Source organism: Cariama cristata, unplaced genomic scaffold (genome assembly GCF_000690535.1).
Source record: "Cariama cristata isolate BGI_N322 unplaced genomic scaffold, ASM69053v1 scaffold43632, whole genome shotgun sequence".
NCBI classification, from domain to species: domain Eukaryota; kingdom Metazoa; phylum Chordata; class Aves; order Cariamiformes; family Cariamidae; genus Cariama; species Cariama cristata.
Genome location: NW_009602881.1, coordinates 1 through 12,655, shown reverse-complemented (window position 1 = coordinate 12,655; position 12,655 = coordinate 1). Strand labels below are relative to the sequence as shown.

Genomic DNA, 12,655 nt, shown 5'->3' with positions numbered 1-12,655 from the left:
ACCTGCCTTTCATAAACCCATGCTGACAGTGCTGACTGGGCCTGATCAGATGGCTGTCCTGTACACACCGTGTGATGGCACTCAGGATGATCTGCTCTTAACCTTCCCCGACACAGAGGTCAGGCTGACAGGCCTGGAGTTCCCCAGATCCTCCTTCCAGCCCTTCTTGTAGACAGGTGTCACATTTGCTGACCTCCAGTCAACTGGGACCTCCCTGGTTATCCAGGACTGCTGATAGATGATGGAAAGTGGCTTGGTGAGCAATTCTGCCAATGCAAGCTTTGTTTGTGCTACTTCACTATCTACAACATGAGGTGTCAAGTGTCTGAATTATCATCAGCCTTTTAATATTAAAACAGCTCAGGAAAGAGTTGAACTGCTAAAACTACACAAACAGGACCACAGTATTTTATTTTTTCTAATCTAGTATCTATAAAAAAATTGTTTTAAAAAAAAGCACCAACCACTATTTAGGTCCCCAGGGAATTCTCTGTCACATCACATCTTTCTAGAGGTAGATTAAAGGAAAATTTTAAAGTAACATAACACAGTTGTTTTAATTCTATTATCCCTTAGGCTTGCACATTAAGAAGTCAAATGACACCCACTTGCATACAGGTAAGCATCTGCTCTCTTGGGAACTTTCAAAAGTATTTTGTCATCTAAATGCTTTTTATTCAAACCAACAGGATTTGACTCTTAAATTTGCACCCCTGAGACATATGGAGCCATTTTTTAAAGTCAAGATGAAGAAAAACCTGTTCCCTCTGACAAAGCTAGTTTTAACATGCAGCTTTAAAATTCTAAACCTTCAGTATTTCCAAGGGACCCCACTGATCTCGCACAGTCCTGACTGCAGGATACTCTTTAAATAAAAGCTGCTTTGCTGATTATTTACCCATAACAAGATGACGGGGTTTATGAAGAAGGCTACAGAAAAGTGGGCTTACCATCCTTCCCAGGATGATGACATTTGACCAGAACAATTCTCAGCAGCTGTTTGAAACACTCAGACACCAAACAATTCCACCTGTTGTTGAAACTCAACTGTCAATGAATGCAAAAAGCATGTAGAAGTCTGAACAAGAGTCCAGGAAATGCAAGGGTTAGGCAAGGAGAGATACCATTGGTATGAGAAAAGCCTCAGCTTGGTCATCCTCCCATGACCAAGGGTTTCTTCTTCACACCAGTCTCTGCTACTTACGGCACAGTCACAAAGAGCATTCTTTCTTTATTCCAAGCACATCGTACAAACAAACAAACAAAAAGAGGTTTTGACTCAGTCTTTTCTTCTTCCCCCAATTCATTCCCAGCTGAAGGTAAAAAGTACACATCAGCTAATAAATAATCCTTGTTGCAGCTGGATTTGCAGCTGTCAAAGACTTTCACATCTGAAGCAATGCATGGTGGAAATTCAGTGGACGACTGGTACCCTACAGATTCAACAGTTTCTCCTATCGAGCAGATGCAGTAGTTTGTGAGAGCTGTGAATGTTGCTTTGGTGCCTCTCTAGATCTTCAGGTAAAGTTCCTAACTGTAAGTTACTATTTGGGAAGGAGGCTTGAACCACAATGTCTGCACTCCTCTCAAAGCTGCAGAGATGTAGTTCTGAACAACATAACAAACAAAGCGGCCAATTCATGCTGCTGTTCTTGTCTGGGGATCCAGCACTACCAAGCCTGGCACTGTACTCCAAAGCATTGTTCCTTAGCGGAAAAAAAAGACAAGCATCACTGGAAGAGGAAGTCAGTGTCCCGACAAGAGTCCTCAAAGAGCTCCTTTCATTCCACTTGTCTTATCTGAGTTTGCTTAAATTGGGAAGTTTTCTTAATCAAGTGATCCTTCAAGAGCCCTTGCAGTGCATCAGATGTGCTTTAATGAGATCTATGGACTGGATGCTGAAAGGGAGGGATCTAAGCCACCAGAACCAGCACAAAATTCATTGCAAATGGTGTCCTTTGCATCCATACCCCCCTAGAGAATATTCCTTTCCTAAGGAGAAACAGTCTATTTACTATTTATTTGGGCTTCCACAACCTTAGTCTTTCCCCAGTGCTTCAAAGTCATCCTCCTATCAGTTTTAATTGTTAAAATCTACAGCTCTTCCCATAGTCCCCACTCCCACTGCAGCTCCTTGCCAACTCACACACTTCTGTTGTCTTTCTACAGCACCCCAATGACCCTCATCACTTCTAGGATCTCTGCTGACAGTGAGCCACTTCTTTCATAGCACCACTTCATCTCTCCCCATAAATCAAAATTCTTCAGGGATAGGAGAAAATTCTTCCCCTCAAAGGGACTCAAACCATTTCATAAACACCAGCTGGGCCTCCCAGCACCTCCATGTTAGAGTAAGACCATTAGTCCCATGCTACTAGTGAAGAAACCAGGAAACCTCTGTAATTAAGCATCTTAAAGGCCAACCAAAAACTGAAAACAGGGATCAAAATCCAGTCTTCCATCTCCTATTTATCCTCATGCTCCTACATCCTAACCGCCCAGGAGAAGTGCTGTACTACCAATTCATTCTGACACTAAGTACAAAAAAAGCAAGATAAATTAGAGGATTAAGTTATTCTCTATCAGGACACATTCAGTTTGGCAACAGGTTAACAGCCAGAATGAACAAACCTCAATAATCCAGAGAATGAAATGTATTAATTACAGTGGTACTATAATTAAGAATAATTCAAATTATTTAAGTGCTTTTAGATTGTCTTCTAGGACTCCACAACACTCCATCATACCAACTGATACAAGTGTACTGAGAAGAGGCCACAATCCAACACTCTAATAAAAATCCTTCAGTTTATTGTTCACTTTGAATTTAATAGATGATGATTAAGGAAGCATTTGGTTTTTCATTTTTAGCTTTGAAAACAAATTGTTATTCCTTAGAAATTCAATTCTTTCCAACTGGCTGAAGCATATTCTTTCTTTCAGCCAGTCACTTTATACCTTTTCATTAATGTTGCAGTAACAGTCACAATAGAACCAGTATCCAACATACAAAACAACAGCATTTGCATTACATTTTCTGACTCGGAAGTAATGAAGTGAAGGTACTAGAAAGGAATATTCTTGCAAGAAAATAATCTCACTCTCACCATAACCTTTGCAGAAACACTATACCCGTTCTGATACTGTAGTTACCCCGAAGCAGCAATTATCTTAGTACTACTTCAGGGATTTTTCTTTTGTTGAGAACACTTCCATACGCTAGTACAAGACTCTCTCTCACATTACCACTTGGAGTATTTCCTTACACTCTTGGCAGTTTAGCATATTCCACTTCAGAACAGCTTTGCACCCCCAGAGCCCCTTTTGAATCAGCATCTCAGGCCATTTAATACTGATCCTCACAAGAGCCCTGCTAAATGGGTGTTATCCCCATTGTGCAGATAAACTAAGGCACTGACTTTCAGGTGTTAACTAAGGGTCCCACCCAAACTGTGGTGTGCTTTCAATCTGCCATTATCCCCTCTCTGTACATGAATAAAACCACCTTACTTTAGGTGCCTGAAACAAACAATTTTGGTTACGTCTTCTAAAATAACTGGTAGTGTCCATTCCACAACTGAAACTGCTTCAGGGACTAAAGACCCAGCATATGATGAAGGCAAGGTCTTATCATCCACAACTCGCTAGAGTATTGTATCCAATTATGACTTACTCCATTCTTTTTCTTTTAAAAACCATGAGAGGAATATTAACTAAATTGCATGGCAATCATTTTAGAATACATTATTAGAAAATTGTGGGTAATAATGTAATTTACCCAGGCTCGTGAAAGATCCCAGCTGTTTAATAAACATGAAAAACTTACCTCCCAAGTAGTGTGACAAGACCCGTTTGCCCAATTTTCCTCTATCCTGACACATGCACTTCTAGTAGTCCATTAGGCTACCAGTGTGAACACAAGAACCGTTACAAATCAAGCTGGCCCAAACAGCTAAGTAAATTCCAAATTATTTGATCCAAACTTTGTATCCTTGAACTTCACAGCACTTCTGAATCATCACCCCTAGCAGTAACTTTCTTAGTGAAGAGGTAGTCACAGTAAAACCACTTAGGTCCCAGCAAACAGGAATCAACAGGTAAATTCTCTAGCAACAGAGGAGCAGTACTGACAAGCATCAAGTTCTGTCATAAGGAGGCTATTTGCAAGACCATGCAAGAGTTCTAAAAAAAAAAAAAAAAATTCAAAAAAACAGGTTAGTTTCTGCATTGTTGTGTGCACAAACGTTATGTATCAGAATGTGCCAGTCCACTTAACAGTTTGCTAGACTAATGGCAATTAAATGTTTGAGGCTCTTGGGGAACTGCAACTTAAGTTCTTTGAGATAGTTTCTTGATTTTTATCTAATCAAGGAAACATCTCTCAGAAAAGATAATTTTATCAGTTTTTCATTGCAGTCACCATCTTACATAAACACAATTCAGCACTGTTAGAGGAATCATTTCAGAAATATGAGGAGCAAACTCAGGTGAACAGCAAAAAGATGTGAGACACGGAGAAACTTAGGTGAATCCTGCACCTAAGTTCATGACAGATGAAGTACCACTCTACTGATTCAGGAAATGAAGACAGTTTTTGAACGCATGCTGTTCAGTACCTGTCACTTAACTTATACTGCCTCAGGAAAGAAAAAAAAAATAATAGGCAAGATACAACATGGAGTTTTGAGCTTCACAGTCTTAAGTTGGGCTGAAAAAAACCTGTAGTTAAGGAGACCTCACCCTTTCTTCAGAAACTAAAGCAAGTCCAAACATCTTATTTGGCCAAACAAGACAAAGACAGCTTTCTCCTGGGAGAAGTCTTGGCATGACATCAAATTGAAAGAATTTTATACACTGTTATCAGAAGTCTACCCAGGTTAGAAGCCAGAGATTCTAAAGCCAAAGAGCAATGTATTCCATGCCTAACCTATGAAAGGTGTTAAAGTATATATATATTCCCACCACCACCTTTTTTTTTCCCCAAAGAAGTTTTTTGCAGGCTTTTGTAAGTTTGGATATGAAAACATTTTTTCACAACAGGAAATTCCACCTTGCAATATAGCACAGAAGTCTCAGAACACATACCAGAATAAGAAATAATCTGCCTAACAGCAGAATTTCCTAGAATTAACACAATGGCATACAGTAGATTACATTCTTCAGCTCCATAGTCAAAAACAACTGCAAAACCAGATGCTATTTTTCTTATCTCTTCATTAGATGTAATTAATGTAATATCAATGTATTAAAATCGTGACAGAGGTCAAATAGATCATTGCTCATCAGCTAAATGCAGAGACCTGTCATTTTGCCACAAAGTTAAAGAATTTCCAGATCCAGCAGGCACAGGCCTAGCATTCAATAATCCCTTCTTGAATTAACCGTTACAAAAACTACCACCAAAAAGCAAGCTCTGGTAACAAGTTAATACCTAAAAGAGCATTAACTTACTGCAAACACTACAAAATACTAGAACATTCCTAGGACATCAGAGAATGCTTTGGGGCTGTTGAGTGGACAGGTATATAATCTCTCTTGAATGTCCATGGATTTTACTGCAACCTCTAAACTTCCCCACGAGAAAACTCAACAACAGTCTTGTGGAGAAGACTCATGAAAAACATCATTGTCACTAGCTCCCTTCAGCACTTCAAGCCTCTTCCCCTTTCAAGCAGGACCACCACCACAATGGTAAAGCACAGCTTGGCATCTACACCACCATAGCTACATACACCCAAAAACAGAACTCAATTTTTTATTTTTGTTTTACATTTCCAAGCATCTCCCATTTGATACCATGGTAAACTGAACTGCTAATGAAATTATTTGCTCTTTTTAACTTAATGTTTACATCAAAAAGCATTGAAATACATAGTTTTAAATAGGCTACCGTAACAATATTGATGCTTCTATCAAAGACGGACAAAAAGAGCTCAACCCAAAGGCATTAGTACGTAGTCCAGCGTTTTGCAGTTTGCCTAATCAAACATGTTTGGCTTAGCAGAACATAGACCAAAAAAACCCCACCCCACAAAAACCGCAACCGAACCCAGAAGAAAACTGACTTCTATTTCCAGTTCAACTACTGACTGACAGGTCTCAAGGAAGCCTTTCATTTTCCAACAGTCTTCTGACAGTAAAAGGGGGATTATGCTTACTTACCACATAGAAAGCTCAGAATTGAGAAGCATAAAGTGCTGCAGAGAAAGAAATACAAGTGCTGAGTACTATTACTCCACAGAGAAATAAAGAAAACTGGTTATTTTAAACAAGAAGTTTATTTAAACAACAAGACGCTTTACTTGAAGGGAAAACTATCTAGGATTTTTTTTTTTTTTTTTTTTTTTGAGTAATTTACCCCTACTTAAGACAGAGATTGCTCTACATGTAACAGCTACGTACAAAAAAGTTATAAAATTGTCCTTGGTTTTACAATGATAAAAGAAAAACATTGAAATTATCCAATCAAACAAGGTATGCAAGGTTTTTGTTTTTAAACAGTGAGAGCAAAATAACTTACTGGAATATAAAGATAAAAGTAGGAGGAGCATGCCACTAACGGAGAAAGGGGCATTTTCACAGAACCAGTTTGTTTTCCCACCCCATCTCCATTAAATGTTGATCAAAACATACCATTGGCCATTTAGTTAAAAAAAATATGCATTATGTCTGTGCACATACACCAGTTACTTTATGTACAATAGAAGGAATAGGAAAAAAAAAAAAATCAGAGAGAGGAGAGAGAAAACGATACTGCAGTAGTCAGGATGTGGCTGAACCAAGTCTCATTTTTCTAATTGTGAATGTGTTGCCTGTGGGAGCACAGTTCTGGAGAGGAAAGTAGCAGGTTCTTTTTTGTGTGTTTTTTTTTTTTTAGTAAACTCCTCCTGTTTGCTGCTGGAACACATCAATTGTATCTTCATCCTCCATTTCCAACTGTAGCAGAAAAGAGAAAAAAGGCTTTTAACTCTTCTCAGATATCTACTATAGGCTGGGTTGCCCTTACATTTTCTAGCTTCATGTTTACTTTTTATGCAACTTAACCAGACCAGCCCCGCTCCCCTCCATCATCATCACTTTGTACATTTAACCTACCTCACCATAACTCAAAAGCAAAGAAATCGCATGAAAAAAAATGCCAGTTGATAACTGTTGTCCTAGAATGAATTCTAGTATGTAACTTCAGGGTGCACTGTTGACTCCTATGGAACAGATCAGCATTCATAATATTTTAATTCTGTTGCCTACTTTGCCATTGCATCGTCTTTCTCCTATTTACTTCCTCAGTTTACCTTAGAACATTGCCACAATTCCACTTTGCTGTTGTTGTTCAAATGTGCAAATGGCTGCAGCTACAGCACTAAAGAAAGCAGACTATAATTAAGGCCCTTAGACCAACCAAGCAGTAAAACCGAGCATCAGCAAGCACAAAAAAAATTTAAAACACTTTACATGGTCAACAATGTAACAAACTGCCAGTGAGGAACAGCAATACTTCATTAATATAATTCTCCTCTTTCAATGTAATTTTAGCATTGATATTCCTGGGATGTTAATGTCACCTACTGACAATATCTGTACCAAGATTGAAGGAGTTGCTATAACTAATCTAAGTTATATTTCTAAACAGTCTCAGTTTCTGCTCCAGGAAATCAAACTGGTCGACAGCATTTACCACAGCTATAAATAGACTGATACTTAGCTTCAGCATAACATGGATGGAGAGAAAAGCACCCTGTTGCCTCAATTATCAGTATTCCAAGTTAAAAAGTTGCATAGGTTGTGGCCATAAGAGGCACATTCTTTGGAGCAACTGCTTAGAAAACATAGATCTACTATAAACCTTCTGAAAACAAGAGTCCCTTATTTCGTAACAAGTGGTCCTGAAAAGCACATAAAACTGTATCACTTGGAAAGGCTGATTAAACACAGCTACACGGAGCAGTACAGAAAAATACTCAGGAGTCACAGTGAACGATTCTGTTCTCGGAATGGCCTTCGTTTTAGCCAATTACAAACAGACAACCCAAACTTCTCAGTATTCATTAATTTTATGCCGCTGAAACAGAGCTTCAAATTACAAGTAACAGAAAATTACTTTCATATTACAAATGTAAGTTTGCAAACAGGATCTCTGATAAAATCCTGGCAAGCTTTTATAAAAAAAAACCAAAGCCATTGCTTCAGGAAAAATTTAATTCTTAACTTACTAACTCTTATTTCAGAGCCATGACTCAATAAAGTGACAGTTTTACAAGACTCACCATCTGTACACTGTACTTCATTTTCTTATTACTACAGTGATACAGACTTATTATTCAAAACACTAAAGAAGTCTTACATTCCATTTCCAACAATTCTAAGCTAGTCATACCAAAATAATGGTAAAAAAAAAAATCAAGTTTTATCACTAATATATACAATTACACAAGTATTTTATATGAAACAGAAGCATCAACTCCTGCAGCAAATTTCAAATACAGTTCTTTAGTCTTGCTTGTGTTGTTTACCTGTGCAGGTGTGTCTGTTTCATTAATTGGCTGCCCATCAAACCGGAATCTGATTTGCCTCATTGACAACCCCTGGACAAGGAGAAGTAACACAAAGGGAAGTAAATCCGGTGTAAAAGTACTCACTAGTTTTCTCTTGAACTTGTCACTGGAATTGCAGCATGATCATTAAAAGCCACTATTCATAATGCACAATATAGTTTTCGTACTCGTCTCATGCACTGACTTTAAACCATTTCACTATAGATCCTTGCAATCTGTTTTGTATTAAAAATTGCATTGTGTCCAATAACTAAGAGAAGCAACAGTGCCCCCACTGACTGTAAGTTAAAATAAAGCCTTTTCTAGTACACAAGTCTTATCCCAAAGGCCAGGATTTTTGTAGTGCTTTTTAATAACAATTCACTTAAAAATTAGATGCAACACTTTGGGTAACAAATGTTGAACAGTAACATTCAACACTCCTTTTTGACCTTCCCCAAAAGCAGAAGTATTCTAAAATATTTTTTTCCAGAAATGCAACCACCATCTATTAGTCTGCAACAGCAAAGAGTAGCAATGGTGACTTTCTGACCTTGAATTCCTGTTAACAAGAAGTCAATGGAACAAAGTTTTTCTGCACACAGCTGGAACTTTCAAAAAATCTAAAGGAATCTTCTACTTCCAGAAACTACCGAATAGTATTTCAAACTAGCATTTTTACCACACAATAGTCATTTTGCTGACCTCTTCCATCCCCAGAAGACTACTTCTCATTCTCACTTCAGCCAACAGATTCAAATAGATAACTAAAGAGCAACAATCCCTTCTACTAAGAACATAAGCTTCAAGTTCACAAGTTAGTTTTCAAAGGTATTCTACAGCACACTACATCCTGCAAAGAAAGGTGAAAGAAGTTTGAGGATACAACCAGAACTGAGAACTTCAGTGTCTATTTCTTTCCTAGTTCTATCTACTCTCTACAGAGTGTCTAAAAATACAAGAAGTCTAGTTTTGAAGTAAATCCACTGTATTGCATGGTGCTGCTTTGGCATCTCTGAATTAGAAAAGAAGCCTTCATTTTGCCATGCAAGAGCAGATGTAACACACGAAAGAAAACTTAATGTAGTAATTATTTTTGAGAAGTTGATTTGTCAGGAAAAATATCTTAATAAAGAACATGAGTAAACTTTTTAGTAAGACTTTATAGTTCACAGCAAAATGCTTTCTCTAGCATGACCAAGATTCTGCAGTGTTCACTCAGAATATCATCTTATTTAAGAAAACCACGTGGCTAAGTGTCATGGCAGCAACACATTTTTTGCACAGCAACATGTTTTAAGCTGTTTTCTCCAACACTGTGTTTCTTAAAATATGTATTTCCTATTCCAAAAGTGTTGGGTTTTTGCAGATTCTTGACAACTTTAGGAGCTGAATAAATGCCAGCTGAAAACATACTGAAAAACTGTACCTCGGTGAGATTAGTCTCCACAAAAAATTAAGTATATTCCACGGATGATTTTTTTCCCCGCTTACAGTAACTGCAATTAGACTTTTTCTTCTAAACATAGCATTCAAGGTTTAGTTACTTCTGTGCTACTACAGGCAATATATGAATTTAATTCTTTAAAGCTGCTAAATTCTCTACTATACACAGCTTCCACCTCTCCAAAATTAAATCTAAAGTCTACAGCTTCAGGATTTTAAGACTGGGTATGCCTAGTTAAGAACATGAACAAAATCTAACTTTTAAAGTTAGGCAGAACAAATGCTTTTAAACAAAGTTTGGGAAGCAAACACCTAAGAAATAAAATTTAAAGACAAGTCCATCTCTCCAGAAATATCCTTTAGATACCTACTAGCTTAAAACTGAAATCAGAAAAAAAAAGTCTCCCATTAAAGATTTTTTTTTCTCTCTGATTGACACCTTGGGGTTTTTGTTGGTTTTGGTTTTTTTAAAGCAGATGAGAAATCTAGGTGAAAAGTTTTAGAATATTACTTTTGTTTGTAACCAAGTCACAAGTTTGTAACCAACTAACTAACATAACCACCTATGAATGGTACTTCTAAAATCATCTTTCCCAGGACTTTAGAAAAAACTAACCAATCAAACTCCCAAGACAACAGATATAACTGCACTTACTGTTTGGAAAAAGCAATATGGAGTGATGTACATCATAGAGCATGAGTTTGTATGACAGACGTAGGAAAAATGAGCCCATAGCCTCAAACATTCACTAATTTAGCCCCAGAATACCCATACAAGAACATATTCACATGTTCAGTAAGACCGGATTTTCCATGTCTTTATTCGTACCACTATCCTACTGCAGCAAAGGGTAAACCGAAGAGGTTTTACCACTCTGTATGTCAATTAGAGTTTGCTTTTCTTGGCGGTGAAATAGTTACCTCAATATTTTATACTGATTTTATTGTATTCGATAGTATCACTGAATAGTTGTGTTTAAAAAAAAATCTTCCCCAATTCCAAACACTTTTGTAGAGACTGAACTTTTTAAAGGCAGACATTCATTTAAAAATCATGGACAGCAGAGAGAAAGTTTTCCTAATCAAAAGATTCAGAAGAAAGTGTTAAACAGCACTACTCTTTCTTACATAGGTGTTTTTAAAACTTGCAACAGCTGCCTGCAACCTAGTAGGTTAGCTACAGTCACCTCTACACTAGCAAAATACATTTTTTTGTCCCTCAGAGGATTAATTTGACAACTAGGCCACAAGAGAAAAAACAAAGCTCATCATTAAATGCACAAGTTCCTTCTCAAGCTAGATAGTACACACCTTTAAACCCTGTAATACCCACTGATATTCTCTCCTCTTAATACAATAATACTAAGCTAATAAATCAGAAGTCGATGATCAGACTAAGAAGTTACTCAGAGTTATAAAAATACCTCTGATTATCACTCAACTCTCTATTCTAAGTTCATACCACAGGTTCCTAACCCACCCTTTCCATACTGGTATTTTTGAGTAGTAGTGTAACAGTTGCCTCCCAACAGCTTACACCTATATTGCAGATTTCACAAAGATAACAACAGATCTTTATTTCACCCATTTCCTGTCACAACCCTGTCAGTCCACTCTACAACAGATCCTAAGAACAATACACTTTCCACAACACAATTAGTTTCTGTTAAGTCTTTATCATTTTGCATATTTACATAGTTTTAAGACTTTACTGTCTTCAACTATCTCTATGGAGACCACCTCTGCCCCACTGCTTCTCCTGATGATCATACAAGAACCATACCTGTCGTTCACAATAGGCTTTCATTAGTTTACTAAGTGGTGTATGCCTCTTAATCTTAAACTGCACCACAGACCCATCTTGCCCTGCCACCTTCAGATTAATGTGGTCATTGTTTTCAGTCTTCACTCCTTCCTGTTGAGGAAATAAAAGGAAAAAAACAACAACACTTTTAAAAGGTATGAAACAAAAAGTTAACATTTTACCAAAGTGCAACAGGTCATTAAAAACGTGGAAATAAAGATACTACTGCTGTTTTCCAACCTGAAACTTTGAATTATGAAATAAAAGATCAGTACTTTTTGTTTGAAAATAAAAAAGCCACACACACACACACAAAAAAACCCCAAACCCTACTAATATTAGTTGTCATTCTTGAGACTGGTTAACATGCCAAGTATCAATGAAGAGTTACTAGGCCAGGTTTTTTACAACAAATTTAAACAGAAAAAAAGTTATTTCTATCAAGGGCACAATAATATGCAACACTACTGTTCCCAATCAATAGAATAAAGTTATAAATAACTATGATCTCGACCACTAGCAAGTCTCTTTCTGACTGTATCTCAAACTTTTTCCTACCAGTTGAGATACTTCTGAAGAAAACTTCAAGATGCTTTAAAGGACTGTATTTGAAAAGGTGACAAAATGTGAAAAGAATCAAGCTTTCTCCTTCAGAAAAAGTTTAAGAAAACATCCTCCTAAATAAGCAGTCTGATCCTCTTGCTTCCCTTAGAAGCCACATGCAAAAACTGCAGAGAACCAACTTTCAACTCCGTTGCTCGTGTTCTGATCCACAGTATCACGGCAGAGGCAAGGAGAAGATCCAACGCTACCCAGTCCCTAGGCAGTGCCCGCTCCGGAGGTTCCCAGCCGCATTCTCATCTTTGTTTTCTTT

General features: G+C 37.4%; 1 protein-coding gene across 1 annotated transcript; it reads right to left on the bottom strand.

Annotated features, from left to right (window-relative positions):
- Window positions 1-6,259: 6,259 nt before the first annotated feature.
- On the bottom strand, window positions 6,260-11,892 carry SUMO2 (small ubiquitin-like modifier 2; the record flags this gene model as incomplete). The annotated part of the gene is made up of 3 exons (XM_009694942.1): window positions 6,260-6,936; window positions 8,511-8,582; window positions 11,761-11,892. Coding segments are annotated over 3 exons (267 nt in total), but the record flags the coding sequence as incomplete, so codon positions are not given.
- Between the last annotated feature and the right edge of the window lie 763 nt (window positions 11,893-12,655).